The following is a 15,573-nucleotide window of genomic DNA, read 5'->3' as shown; positions in this document are numbered from 1 at the left end:
TACAGTACTAGTTTACACATACTGCTACAGTACTAGTTTACACATACTGCTACAGTACTAGTTTACACATACTGCTACAGTACTAGTACATGAAATGCTTTATTACAACATATATTAAGATTTATCTAAGTCTATCTGTCTGAAAACTGGTGTAAATAGCTAATTGTATGAATTTTAACAGCTGTATAATATATATATATATAATTCAAAATTTCAAAAAATATAAAGTGAAAAAATAGCGTTCTCTAGTGTAAAGGTAAATAACTCTTTCATGACTAACTCGTGATAATTTTGTGTTAAGACAAGTGGTCCACACTAAATATCCTTTCACTGCTATGATCATCAACAAATTATTAAAATATCTTTTAATCAGACTCGGAGTACAATCTCTCAAATTTCAAAGATTTTTTTTTTCATTCATGACCAGAAAAAAGGTATGAAAAATATTAACATATAGGTACATAAAATGCTTGCATTGGAAGTTCTGATAGAAAGGGGAATAACATAGGAGTCTTAACCCTTTCACCCCTATGTAACTTAAATAAACTGTACAATGCATCGATTTGGGTAAGTCCATTATGGGCCAAAGTGGTGAAAGGGTTAAATATTATGATATTGCATGAAATTCAAATCCTGTGAATTTGTCCCTGAAGAACAAGTAAACCATGAAAATCTGAACAAAAAAATATTGTAATTCAATCTTTGAGGTCTTCATTTTAATTGTCATTACTTTTTACCTTGCAGATAAAAAATGGCAAAACGTTACCAGCCAGATATTGTTGGGGACGATGAATTAGCCTATGATAACGAGCTCCAGCCTCATCTGGGTCGATTGCAGTTTGATAACGAAGGATTCACCCCATTTGATTTCAACGACCCAGAATCTACTGATAATATTCCACAGTCTGTCAAGGAAAATGTAGGGTCAGAGGTCAAAATAGATCAAGATCAAGGTCAGACAGTCACACCTACCACTCAACAAAATGGTGGCACTATCAATGAACCATCAGTGACAATTTTGACACCTAATCAAAACGGGAATGCTCAATCTGAAAATACTCCAGTCCACTTTAACAGGTCTTCAGAATCAACTATAAAATCAAAATCAAGTGAACCTAGAGTAAATGGAGGACATGGTAAAGACCACCGTGTGATCCAAACAGCCAGTCTCCAGGAAGCACAGAGGTGGAGGGATTTGGAGCGCCAGCGTCCCCTGCGACAGCGCCACATCTTGTTGTTAAAAGTCTTCGGAATTATTGCTTGCGTTTTCTTCTTTCCAACGGGTATACCTGCTGTGTACTATGCTTTTAAAACTGAAAAAGAATTTGATGAGGGGATTATGCGAGGAAACATAGACGAAGCACAGAGATGTGCAAGAAAGTCAGAAAGATTCATAATATTTTCTGGGCTTCTGGCCATTCTGACAGCTGTGATAGTTTTTGCTGTGGTAGAACGATCGTTGATGGACGAACAGGCTTACTGGGACAGTCACAGTTCCAGTCGTGTGCTACCTCCATAGAATACTGGAGACAATCACCTGATGATAAAATAGGGTATACCTACATGTGTTTTTAAAAAGTTATGCTTCAGGTTCTTTAAAAACTTTCACATAGGATAAGAATTTGCTGAAGTAAGAAAAAAATTGCTTAAATTATGGAATCTTTGAGACACTGGCTAATTCACCCAAGAGAAACTTGTCAAAATGGTAATTTTTCTTCATAACTTAGTAATATATTTCAGAAACTAGAAAAAAAGTAATGAGCATGCCATTCTCTTTAAACTTTAGCTCACAAGGTATGAGGTTAACTTTTGAAGCTATTAGCATAATTTATTTGTGTGACCTTAAAAGTTGTTGTTATTTTAGGTCACAGATGTTAAGTGTACTCGGAACTTCTTTTTAACCACTTTAATGCCTGGATTTAATGGTATTTGGCATGTTAATGATCTTTCGTTGTTTTAACCATGTGGGTAAAATGCTACAAGAGTCCTAAGAGCTTGTATTGAAGACTATTTTAGTGGTGTTGGAAAACTCTGTTTAATGCTGAAATGATACTTATTGATTGTCAGGGGTATATTTTGTACAATATGCATATGTATTCAATCGGACATTTACAAACGAGAAGAGCAATGCAGGCCCAATGGGCCTTTTATAAAGTTTTTATATTGTAAAATTGAATTTTGATTTATTAATGCAAAATTTGAATTATTCATGTTCAACAGTTGATATAAAACTCTCTAAATATTATTTTTGTACAAGAGTCTAAAAGACTAGAAAAACCTATGATTTAATATTTTTTTTAATAAATTTCCATCGTAATTATTAACTGACTGCCGTCCAACCTGTTAATATTTGATCTAATTTAAGCTTGTGGATTTGGAGAGGAGTAGGTATTCTCAAAAACTCTTAAAATCTCATTAATATTTTTTTTTAATTTGCTGTGTTTTTGGCTTAAATGTTATCAAAATATATTTCTTTTAATGATAGAGGGTATTTAATTGAGGAATAGCATACACTAAAAATAAATGAAAATGGTTAAGGAATATGTATATTTGGAATTTTTGTCAGAGTAGCCTTAGGATAATTTGATTTCGGAAACACCACAGACATATTTTGGTCAATGAATTAAATGTTGTTTCAAAGCTTATAACTTATTTCTTGACCCACTTTCTTTTTTATTACATTTTTTTAACAAAATATAAGCAATAAATTTTCTTGCTTTGTAGTTGTATACTCTTTGTGGATACTGGTGTTGGTTTAAGCATAAATTAGTGAATTTTGTTTTGCTCTGCAGTTTTTGAAATTATATATATATTTCTGTTTTATTTAAAACGTTTTTGGTTGCTCCTCATTCTCTGGTTTTGCTGGCAAAGCAATGCTTTCAAATTTAATATGCATCATATATAGTTTCCTGGTTTTATATGTGTATATTCCATGGTGTTTTAAACATCAAGAGATTATTGATTACTTCTTTTGAAGTACGTATACAAGGGAGATAATCCTGATATTTCATCATGTATTATTAATTACTCAAAGAAGATTTGTTGCAAAACAAAATGGAGATAGTTTCATAACCAGATAACATATTAACTTTAGCAAACATAAGTCTATACAGAATAGCATTGTGACTGATGAACTTTAAAGTAAATATCAATATAATTAGAAATGTTTAATTGTCATTTGCACTGATTCTTCTACTTCAATTGTCATCAGTTAACTGTTGGGATTAGGCCAATAAATTACATGTGTGTATTTCAGGTTTATCCTGATGAACTACCTAAGATTTTTCTGCTAGTGCTAGAAATTTCATCACCTACATGTACTTGTATCCAAGATTAATTTATTAGCCAGACAAAGCTCACAGCCACTCATTAAAATGTACTTTCTTCATGTTCTGGGAGTCTGAACCTGTTCTTTACAAATTAGTAGCTATTGTGATGTGTGTGGAAATCCATTGTAAAATTTGATAAAAAGCATAATATTGATCCATGGATATCAAAAATGGAAATGAAAGAAAACTTACTGATTACGATGAAGATCTTTAAATTTATCATTTTGGAAATTAAAGAATCTTAACTATTGAGTCATTCATCACTGAAGACACATTTGAACTCTTCAAATTCAAATGTTGGAATAGTTCATTATGAAATTTCATGGGTGAATGAGTTAATAATTTTCATTTCGTTGCAAGAAAATGAAAGAAAAAGTGTTGATACATAGTTTGAACCCACATCTTTGTATGATGATTTTCACAAAGAAAAAATATTCAGATTTTATTTTTTTATTTAAAATTATGTGCTTTTCAAAATAGAAAAGTATTTTAAGCATGTATATAGTGTGTATTCAGGGTTTACATGTCTGCATATATATAAATAAATATACACTTGATGTTTACAAATATTGTATGGGAAGGAAAAAAGTGCTGAGTGTTTCACTGAATTCATTTTGATTTAAATCTAGTTCAGTTTTGTTTAAATCTGGTTAAGTTTTGTTTAAATCTAGTTCAGTTTTATTTAAATCTTGGTCAGTTTTGTTTAAATCTAGTTCAGTTTTGTTTCTATCATCAGGGCTTTCAGTTGCGTTTTGACATGATCTAGAAACGTCAAATGTCAAATATTTTTTCCCTGAAATTTCAAGGGTCAAAATCATCAAATTGACATGTTGTTTAAACCCAATTATCTCATTTTGGGGAGTCAAGAAATATACTCTCAATAGTCTACTGAAACCCCTGTATCGCTTTTTCGTTAGTTTTTATATAAAATCATACTGTATTATCACTTTAGATTTCCTATAATATATAAAGAATATTCTGTTATATTGATTGTTTGAATCTCTTTGGAATATGTGTTTTTATTTAGATTTTTATCATTGTGTTATAGAGATATTTTCAATTAATGTACATTTCATACAAGTCTTTCAAATTCAAATTTTTGTAGACTTGCATTTAATTATGTTGAACATCAATATATGCAAGTAGGAGTGTTAGATGTGGAGGTTTAGCAATGATTTAAGAGGCCTTTGTTCACATAACAATCAGGACTTGTGGAACTTTCTAACACAATTTGTATGACCCTGCTGACTTTATCAATAATTTTTTCAATAATTTGTTTGTGATAAAACTTGCTGCTGATCAATTGATACACAATTATTTTTACAGTTCTACATTCCTATGTCATTATATACATGTTTTGATACTCATTGCTGTCGTTTCTCAACAATTCTGAATGTTTAGGTATTCACTATTGTTTGAACTACATCTTGGAGGAATATATTGCTAATGGAGGGCCACAAAGTCAAATGGTGCCAATCTTTGAATTGCAATTTTCCATCATTTAGTATTTTAATGGAAGTGACTATAAAGATCCTAAGAGCGCAAGCTACTAAATAGAGAGAGGTGGGGTTGAAATGAATTTATTACTTTTCTACAAATGAAACTGAAGCGAGAGAAAGGAGAGCTTCTGTTTGCATCCATTTTCACCATTCTGTCCATAGCATGTCTATAATTGTTTATTTTAACTCATTCACCCTGCAATTTCACAATAAACTATTCCAACCAATGAATTGGAAGAGTTCAAATGTGTCATCAGGGGGAAATGAATTAACAGCTGTATGATGCAGTATAACTCATTTTTGGCAAACTGTACCTATTACATAAGTACCAAAACTAAAGGTGTAGTAATCACCTGTCTGTGTGTCATCTTTGAAGAAATTTCATATATAACCATGAGACGGTACATGTATAGCACACCTCCTGTTCAGGTCAAGTTAACATTAACGGCTGCAATATAGTTGAAAGACTTTTTTATCATCAATTGATTTGTGTTCAGACCGAACCATCGGTCAGACTGGCTGCTGATATTTTTTTTCATGAAACAATGGTGACGGTCACACTCATATATACATGTAACCACTAGATTGTGTATCTTGTCCCTTTTTGAGGTACACCAAAATGTATGTCAAAGGCCAAGGTCACGGGGAAAGTTTAAAGGTCAAATAATGAAATGCTTGTATGAACAATAATCTTAAGTGTCTGAGCATTTAAAGAAAAGAAAAAGATGAAACAGCAGCTGTTTCACTCCTTCTCCGTGTGTGACAGGTCAAGGTCATTGAAATAAAAGGGTTAAATACGTTTTGAGCAATAATGTTTTTGTTGTTGTTATTTTTTATATTGAAACTTTATTCTTAGTGAATTGATGCATCATGACTAAAAACGTTTATTGTGTGCCTCTCAGGACATTATCTTTAAGGTGAAGGTCACAGAAAAGGGTAAAAGGTCACAAACTGATAATGATGGTTTGTCTACAAAATCATAAGACTTAAAAAGTCATAATATTTGTATTCTTATTTGCTGTGATATAAACTATCTAAGGTCTGGGGTCATTTCTTTCAAAATGATGAGATATATACAGTGATGTTTGTAAAGTTTGTTCAATAAAATTACCTTGAAATTATTTCAAGGTCATGAAGTCAAATGCTATAATAACCTCTCACACCTTCAAATAACGTCGACCCACATTCAAGGTCAAAGGGAGTGGTCAAAATGTGTTGCAAATTTTCTGTATATCTTTAAAAAAATCTGCTGCAGAACTAGGCTGCCTAAAAGCCTAAAACACTGTCCTGTGGCTTATACTTGGGTCAACAACTATCAAATACGTTTTCAATTAGAGGACCTTTACCACTTTCAAGGTCAAAGGTTAAATACAACAAAAACAGATAAAGCTTCCTATTTAATGTAATGATAATTGATAGATTCATGGAACAGATCTGGACAATGTGTCATGGTAGAGCCAACGAATGTTTGATAAACTTTATTTCATGTTTCCCTGACGACATGTCATCTGGACTGGATCTCGGTGTATACGTAGTCCTTCTGAGACAATAATTCAGATCTGTAGGAAAAGTACCTTTTGTATTGCATAATCGAATTCCCTATCAATCAAACTCGCCGGCAAAGTTTTGTATGTAAATAATTTGATAAATTAAAAAATGAATTTTTGATATTTGTTTATGATCTACTCATGAAAATCATGCTTGCAATTTGAATTTATTTTCTGTATTACTCTTTCATTGATGTGTCTTGGTTTTTAAAAACGATTTTACCAAGAATATGAACTCCCTTCGAGAGTGATGTGCTTTATAAAAGAATGGGTGAAATGTTAAACCAAAGGATGAGAGCTGATAAGACAGAGTCAGGAATCTGTTCAAAAACGAAAACTTTTTGAAAAATCCATAGAACGGCTTCGGAATTCATTTGTGATGCATAATATCTATCAAAATAAATGCTGAAACAGCACAACAGAATAATAATTAATACAAGAGTTATTCCCCTTGGTCTGTGCAAACTGGAGGTTATACCACAGGAGCCTGAAATTCTGTCAAAAAATTATTACAACAGTAATAATTAAAAAATACCAATAAAATGCTTATGATAAGCATATTATAGGTATTTGTTTATTACTGTTATTATTAATTTTTGACAGAATTTTAGGCTCCTGTGCCTGTACCTACAAGTAGGGCACTGGTGTTACTTTGGTCCCCAAGAGCCAAGTGAGCTATTGGTATCTGTTGCTGTCCTTTGTCTGTTTGTATACTTTTCTTTGAACTTCGTCTCAAAAACCACAAGAAAAATTACAACAAAATTAGAAGTATCCCTAGGAGAAGATGATTCAGATTTGCACAGGAGAATCTGCTAGCCTCTTCTGGGGGTTAATAAGAGACAAAAGAAGGGTAATATTTAAGGCATATATATATAAAAAAAATATACAAATATTGTGAATGATCCTGGCCTATATTCGTGGCCAGAGGAGAAAAATGTATTAAAAATCAAAACACTCCCAGAAAACCAACAGTATTGATATATGGCTAGTACATTGCTGGCATGAGATTTCGAAAAATGAATTTCCTTGACCCACAATTATGGTCACAGGGGTCAAATATGTAAATAAACCTCAGAGTTTCTGATACATCAAGAGGCGTGGTGGCAGGGTATATGGTCAGTAGCTTGCTTGATTGGAATACGACAAAAGTGGATACAAATTAACCTTGACATCTCCTCATTGGCATAGGGCTCAAATACGATCAAACACTTAAACGGCTAGTTCTTGAAGAAACAAAACCCAAAGTTATGTATGATCAATATCATGCCTGCATAGAGTTCTAAAATGTTTTTCGAAAGATCAAATCTGCCAAAACACTCAAATGAATTCTTCTAAGAAACATGGAAGCCTAGAGCCAGGATACATAGCATCTAGTGTGTAGTACTACCAAGTTGGAAAGGGAAGTTACCGGTTTCAAATAAGTAAGGCATTCAGCTCTTTGTGAAGATGGGACAAGTCAGGAGTCATAATAAGTGGCTAATTATTTTATTGCTTCAAAGCAGGAATGAATCACCTTGACCTTTGGACAAGGTCACATGGGTCAAATTTGTTTAAACACTCAAACACATTCTTTTGAAAATGAATGAAAAGGCCTAAAGTCATGATATTGGGCTATAGCTTGCTGGCATGGCGTGAGACATTCCAGTTACTTGTGTTACTCATACAGTTGTCGGTGTTTTGGCGGCCTTGAGATACGAAGTCTGATATTGTTGCGATAATGTCGGTATCAAAAGACCAGTGGGCTGCGACACCAGTAGTTGGGGTTCTCCAGGCTGCTATCATAACGTTGTCTACTACCACATGACCAGCATGTCGTCTTTCCAGGGCCCGCAAGCATGGATTTTGTGCTCAAGCCTAATGTCTTGTTCCAGCTATGAATTAATAAAAAATTGAAAGAGACTTAAAACCGGATACTGTTTCAAGGTTTACATTTGACCTTTTGATCGGTTGACATGATTTAAGCGAGTAACAAGTAAGTTGGTCTGAGCACAAAATCCATGAGCAGGAGAACGGTTTCATGAATATGGGCCCTGCTTTGTAATCTCCCGTCTCCGTCTCTGGTTATATTTTGGCCGAACATTTTATTTCACAACGCTTTTCTTTTGTATACGTCAATAAAAGTTACTTTCCTGTTAAAATGTTTTCCTCTATACTCACATAATGACAATTATTGATTGCGGGCCTTTTTATGGAGTTAAAACTTTGTCAACTTTCCGATTTTGAATTTTCCGTTTCTTGACAATACAATCCTAGCTTCCCCTACTTGTTCGGTACCAAGAGCCTGCTACGCATATCATGACTTCGTGATATATGCCGGATGCTGACGGACAAAGACAGGGCTTCCACTTTGTTATCACTTCCCGAGTTCTCGAAGTGAAGACGTGACATTACTGATGTCGTCGTTGAAGCAGAACCTTCCGGAACACCTGGTCTTATTCACTTTGTATTTTTTTCAAGAGTATCCATGAACATTTTTCATTTGTTCATATTTTGCCAAAGTTTTATTGATTTTGAGGTCGACTTACGGTTTTGCTAACAATTCAGTTCTCTCGATTTTGTTTCGTTTTTGTTTTAAATATAGGTGTCCCTAGAAACGAATCGTTGTTTTGTTTTTGATTTAAATATAGGTGTCCCTAGAAACGAATCGTTGTTTTGTTTTTGATTTAAATATAGGTGTCCCTAGAAACGAATCGTTGAGGCGGTACATAGCCTTATTTTGTATATAACTTTTTGCGGTAGGATAATACCAGAGATAGAACACAGCATTAACGTTGGCCTGTATATGTATAATGCCCGGGATTGTATGTGTCGTTGGCATGTTGACAGAATACTCGGCTCACAACAGCAGACAGTAATTGTGGTCAGCGTCGCTGTTGTTTTGGTCTGGCCATGATTAATTATCTGGCACGGCTTTGTTTCTTTAGATAATTGTATATTCTGTCGTTAATGCTGACCACTGTGATGAGAAATTGCCTTCTGTAGCAGTTGTTACTGGTCACTCTCAATGGACAGACTGTTTCTGTTTGGATTCTTCAAAAACGGACCCAAAACTCGTAGTGTTATTACCAACTCATATCAGTTATAACTGAGTGATCACAGAAAATGCATCGGAGACCGACAGTGGATAACATTCATTAAGCACTGATCTGCTTTTAGTTTGCATTCATAAGCAATATGAATGCGAACTGGACAAAGACAAATTCAAGAAACGTGCTTGCTCTTCATGTTGAATTTATTTTTCCAACTGACATTAATGCATATGAAATTGCTTATGAATGCCAACTGATAGCATTTCAATATTTGTATTTACCATTTTCGAAATCTGTTTAATCTCATAGAAAATTCCATTTCACGTATTATTGTTCAGCATTAAGATCAAATAATGTATTTATGGTATGCCTTTTTTAATGAATAGAATAGCCATCTCTCCAAGAAGAGTCAGCGGTGCTCATGGCATTCATAGCATACATAAATGCCATAAGAATGTACGTATCTGAAATGTATACGTTGTATATATGAATGGCATGAAAAGTTACATTATACAAACACAAAAAATCAGTCAGGATAGTGTAAATATATTTAGAATTATAAAGGTATGATGCCTCCTTAAGTTGTTGTTCCCCCAATGTTTTTCTTTATTAGATCGACCAGATCATAACAGCTTCCATTTGTACCTTGAAGCCAAGTTGTTTTGATTTTTATGAAGAGGTAGATGAAACTAACTTACGGAATTCCTGACGATACAAAGGCTCCCGGACAGAAGGCATCCATAGTGTTATTATTGTCCACAGTACCTCCCACATAATTTCCAGCTTTTTGTTTTCATTATGCATGCTGTGTTTACATCATTGATCATAATAGATCGGAAAGTCTGGTATGAACTTGCTCAGATCCGCGGAATGCTGATCCAATACTCTACAGTGACCTGATCCTATACTCTACAGTGACCTGATCCTATACTCTACAGTGACTTGATCCTACACTCTACAGTGGTTTGATCCTATACTCTTTGTTTGTTGATGGTCACCGGGGCTTAATATCCGAGGTTCTGATTTTTGGGTTTAATATTTTCAGTTCGATATGATTGTATGGGCTATCTTTATTCTCCTGTTGTACAGTTAAATAATAAATGTAAACTTCATCTGATTTACAACAACTGTGGAACATTTTTTTTATCTTAAACATCATGGTTGGCCTAGATGGGAAAAAGCAGATGGGAGGAAACCAGAGGACCCGGAGATAAACCCACGTAGTCGGGCAGGTGACCAAATATCTTGTCACGTCCAATTGGAGAATCGAAACCTGGCCGTCTTAAAGGCGAGTGCGCTATCTACTGGAGCACCCGATATAGTATTGGTTAAACATCACTCAACACCAATCGGGAACCGTCGGCACTTTCCGTAAACGAGAAAATAGTATTTTCTCGTTTACGGAAAGTACCGACGGTTCCTGATTGCATCAGGATAGGCCTATCTCACGTGATAATTCCTAAAGCCTGATTTATCTTACAATAACCCTATTTAACAGACACGATCTGATTCGACCAAATGACTTCAGTCCTCATTTAGGTCAATAGCGACAGGTTTCACTATAAAATCACATGTCTGTTGTCTTTCTGCTATTTTATCAAACATCCGGGAAGATGTCAATTTGTGTGTCACGGGGCACTGTTTCAATCCGATCTAAGGTTACAATTTGTCTTAGCGAGAATTGATCAACACATGACGATCTTTGTTTCAAATAAACAAGACACTTGCACGTTAAAGAGGCTTAACGATTTATTTTCAAAATTGATTTCAGTGAAAAGCAACAGTTTGGCAATGATATGGAATACACGCTTTATACTATCGTGCTGATTTTTCTCATGAGAACAAAGGGTAAATGTGAATGGTTATAAGTTTGTAAAGGAATGGTCGAACCTGCAAAGCCGGTCGTTTTAACAGTTTATGTACAGGTCTTCGCTAGAGCAAGTTCGACCATCTATGAAAAAAATATGCAAATGTGCCTTTTTCTGTCATATGTTTCTTAAATTTCGGGGAAGAGTCATGGGTCTTCCCGCCAAATACCAAATCAATGTGAAGTTATATTCATCTGTGTTCATTGCGAATTCAATGGATACAGCATAACGAGACAAATTCGACATACATGTATTGTTTGTCTATGATATTCCACAAAATATTTAATTGGTTTGTTATTGTCTTGACAGTATTCAAACCATACCAATAAAATTTTAGTCTTAAACCTGTTCTACATATTCATTCTATAGCATCTGGCTTATGATGATCACAGGGACCAGATTCATTGATCTGTAATCTCTTGGTAAATATTATTTAAGATATTATAATAAACAAATCTTACGACGTATTATATTTGTGCCTGGTCCCTGCGATAATGAAGCCCAATACATTAAGTGAAACATATATACACATGTGAAATTTCACGAGAGCACATGTACAACACTCTCCCTCCAACACATGGATTCACATACTGTACACATATTCATTTCCGCGGTGGTGTTTATTTTCGCGATGATAAAACTTCTTAGAAGTAACACAACTGTGAACATACATAATACATGTACTTCACTATCTCAAAATCACTTCTTAACAAGTAAAATGACACAAGAACGCCAAAATGATGCTTCGCGTAAAAAGATGTATAATACAGTATATGTGATACAAAGATATCCCACTGATCCGTATTTGGTTGTGCGTATATCTATCAATCATGGACTTTTGTCGAGGTGAACAGGTGGCTTTATGAACATGAGAAAGTGATACTAACCGACTGAATATAAACCTGCTGTATCTAAAAATAGTAACACCGAGTTAATGTCAAGTCCAACCGACCCCCACGTGATTAGATCCAACCAATGAGGATGTAGGGCAAAGTGCGTCATCCAACAAAATACTTGGAAATAAAGATATCATTCAATAACACCATATCCCGTTCCTATTTTATCTGCCATTATTGGTAAACCACGGCATTACAAGTCTTACATCGACATATCCCTACCTCGTATATCAAAGATGTCCTTTACAGATTCTCGGGGTCAAAAATTCACAATTTATCTTATTTGTTAATTCTGAAAGTTCTCGCGGCATTTAGTCAATAGTATACAGTGCAAATTACTTAATTTTCGCGAGAAAGCATATTTTGGCGATTTCCCCCCAACAACATTTTCACGAAGACATGAAAGCACCGTGCAATGGTATACACAGCTGTCATGTTTTTATTATTAAAACAAAATCGCTAAAATCCTCTTTCCTCACATATAAAAACCGTTGAAAATATATGTCTCGTGAATTTTAAGTGAATTGACAGTAACTTAATATCATGCACGACATTAAGGCAATGCTATATTATACATGATGACACATGACATAGAACTGGAATGATAACAACTCAAGACACTCGGAATTTAGGGTTTATCAATTTCACGCTGATGATACAAAAAAATCAGGGCCCTGTATTCATAAAATCATTTTCAAGGTCAGACATGAAATGTTTGCACAAAAACTATGTTCTTGCTAAAATCAAGCGGCTTACTTGAAAAACAAAGTCTAGACATTGTAAACAATGTTCTGCTTCAAGCCCCTTCAAATCAGTTCCTTCAAATAGTTGAAAACAGGAATTGAGCTGCAGTACCACATCCGAGTTTGTGCATGAGAACAGTTTCATGAATACGGGTTTATGTTACCATGGCAATATAGGGTCTGTGTCCATAGACGGTAACTAACATGGTTACCGAGTCATCCTGCGCATGGAAACTCATCATCTACCGAACCTTTTGTGAACCGCTGCACAAAAGGTACCCGGGAACAGTTATCCCATCAAATATTTACCACGAATATGACACAATTGTAATTAAAATGCAAATCCGTCGTAAATTAATATTTCCGTATCGAGGCTTAAATCCTCAAAGTATGGCATTGGGGTCCCAATTAAAAAGACCATACTTCCATATCGCAGTTCTCTGGTATTAGGACACTGTTCAAGTCTTCGGAGCAACGGACGCTTTGATCCCCAGCTCCCGGGCGAACTGCTGCGATCCGCCGACACACGACAGGGAGGTTCCTATGGCCTGGTTGATAGAAAAAGCTCCATGTTTCTTAGAGCTGCTTTCCTTGTTCTTGTGATGGCCAGATTTTTCCTGTGGTGTGAAAAAACTATGGTCAGAATGAATACATCTTGGCGAATGTTTGTGGCGGTTGTTGATCAGTTCAGCGTTTCGTTTGTTGGCTATTATTTGGAAAAGTTCCTCCGGGGTTATAAATGTGTCTCGGTCCTGTACACAAATATAAGGAAAGGACAAAGTCAGGCATGTTTAAGGATAGGGTTTGTTAGAAAATTAGTAATCAATTCAATTGACACAATGAGCATGCGCACTTAGAAATGTCTATGGTTATTATCAATTGGAAACCGTCGGCATTTTCCTTAAACGAACAAATATCAATCGGCTACCCTCGGCTGATTTCTTCATCAATAATGTCACTCGTTACAATTCGGTAGATTCCAGATGAAGGCCATCAGGAACCGTCGGCACTTTCCGTAAACGAGAAAGGTTCCCGATAGTGATGTAGGGTATCGGAATCAGCCGAAGTTAACCGAATGCATGTAAGGAAGATACCGAGCTGTGACGAGTGGAGAAAATGTTTTCTTCGGAAAATGCCGATAGTTCTATATTGTGATTATTTTCAACGGTCAAAATTCAGGTGACCATGCAGGAATATAAAATGTTAACTTAAAAACTGTTGCACATGTAAAGGCTGTTTCCATATTTTGGCGCTTTCAAATACGAAAATAAAGTGCTAAATAACGTGCTCAAAGAAATGAAAGTGAATGCGTTACTGAAGTGGCTAATTTTGAAAGGGCTTTTGAACTTTCTTGTAAAAAAACACAGGAACACTACGAGCAGATCACTTTTATCTTATATCTGTGATAAAGCGATAGCAAGAGATAAGCATTGCATTTCCTGTGTGACGCAGAGCACCTGTAGGAGAATTACATTTCCTGTGTGACGCAGAGCACCTGTAGGAGAATTACAATTATTGTGTGACGCAGAGCACCTGTAGGAGAATTACAATTCCTGTGTGACGCAAAGCACATGTAGGAGAATTACATTTCCTGTGAGACGCAGAGCACCTGTAGGAGAATTACATTTCCTGTGTGACGCAGAGCACCTGTAGGAGAATTACAATTCCAGCAGATAAAAAAACTCAGATAATCATAGCACTGCGTAACACCATATCTAAATACCTCTCCATGTATACCTGTTCTAAACATCTAAATACCTCTCCATGCATACCTGTTCTAAACATCTAAATACCTCTCCATGTATACCTGTTCTAAACATCTAAATACCTCACCATNGTATACCTGTTCTAAACATCTAAATACCTCTCCATGTATACCTGTTCTAATCATCTAAATACCTCACTATTGTATACCTGTTGTACACATCTAAATACCTCTCCATGTATACCTGTTGTACACTTCTAAATATCTCTCCATGTATACCTGTTCTAAACATCTAAATACTTCTCCATGTATACCTGTTGTACACATCTAAATACCTCACTATTGTATACCTGTTGTACACATCTAAATACCTCTCCATGTATACCTGTTGTACACATCTAAATACCTCTCTATTGTATATCTGTTGTACACATCTAAATACCTCTCCATGTATACCTGTTGTACACTTCTAAATATCTCTCCATGTATACCTGTTCTAAACATCTAAATACTTCTCCATGTATACCTGTTCTAAACATCTAAATACCTCACTATTGTATACCTGTTGTACACATCTAAATTCCTCTCCGTATATACCTGTTCTAATCATCTAAATTCCTCACTATTGTATACCTGTTGTACACATCTAAATACCTCACTATTGTATACCTGTTGTACACATCTAAATTCCTCTCCATGTATACCTGTTCTAAACATCTAAATACCTCTCCATGTATACCTGTTGTACACATCTAAATACCTCTCCGTATATACCTGTTCTAATCATCTAAATACCTCACTATTGTATACCTGTTGTACACATCTAAATACCTCTCCATGTATATATCACAACGAAAATTTCTGTTCGTTGTAATGTGTAGTTCGAAAGTAGAACTCCAAGATGTTGAATTGTGGTCCAAATATAAATTTATTAGAATAACATTCTCTAGGTTTGTG

At 35.0% G+C, this 15,573-nt stretch overlaps 2 protein-coding genes and 2 long non-coding RNA genes across 6 annotated transcripts in view; 2 read left to right on the top strand and 2 right to left on the bottom strand.

Annotated features, from left to right (window-relative positions):
* The window catches only part of LOC110455455, a 7,627-nt gene extending 5,216 nt beyond the window's left edge, over nucleotides 1-2,411 (top strand). For both annotated transcript variants that reach the window (XM_021505608.1, XM_021505598.1), the window contains exon 2: nucleotides 745-2,411. In XM_021505608.1, coding sequence (XP_021361283.1) covers nucleotides 752-1,519 — 768 coding nt within the window. In that variant the 5' untranslated portion in view covers nucleotides 745-751 and the 3' untranslated portion in view covers nucleotides 1,520-2,411. The remainder of the gene's footprint in view (nucleotides 1-744) is intronic.
* Nucleotides 2,412-6,713: 4,302 nt separating this feature from the next.
* On the bottom strand, nucleotides 6,714-7,395 carry LOC110455443. Its single transcript, XR_002463446.1, has 2 exons — nucleotides 7,003-7,395; nucleotides 6,714-6,862 (listed from the first exon to the last, which is right to left on the bottom strand). It is a non-coding gene; the product is annotated as an uncharacterized LOC110455443 (long non-coding RNA).
* Nucleotides 7,388-11,581, top strand: LOC110455448. The gene is made up of 2 exons (XR_002463447.1): nucleotides 7,388-9,002; nucleotides 9,049-11,581. It is a non-coding gene; the product is annotated as an uncharacterized LOC110455448 (long non-coding RNA).
* Nucleotides 11,134-15,573, bottom strand: part of LOC110455430 — a 14,738-nt gene continuing 10,298 nt past the window's right edge. The window contains exon 3 of one of the 2 annotated variants that reach the window (XM_021505565.1): nucleotides 11,134-13,663. In XM_021505565.1, coding sequence (XP_021361240.1) covers nucleotides 13,370-13,663 — 294 coding nt within the window. In that variant the 3' untranslated portion in view covers nucleotides 11,134-13,369. The remainder of the gene's footprint in view (nucleotides 13,664-15,573) is intronic. The other variant, XM_021505574.1, reaches the window with a different exon arrangement.

This window comes from Mizuhopecten yessoensis, unplaced genomic scaffold, assembly GCF_002113885.1.
Source record: "Mizuhopecten yessoensis strain PY_sf001 unplaced genomic scaffold, ASM211388v2 scaffold923, whole genome shotgun sequence".
In the NCBI taxonomy this organism is placed as follows: Eukaryota; Metazoa; Mollusca; class Bivalvia; order Pectinida; family Pectinidae; genus Mizuhopecten; species Mizuhopecten yessoensis.
Note: the sequence above shows the minus strand (reverse complement) of the source record. Positions and strands in the feature narration are given on the sequence as shown.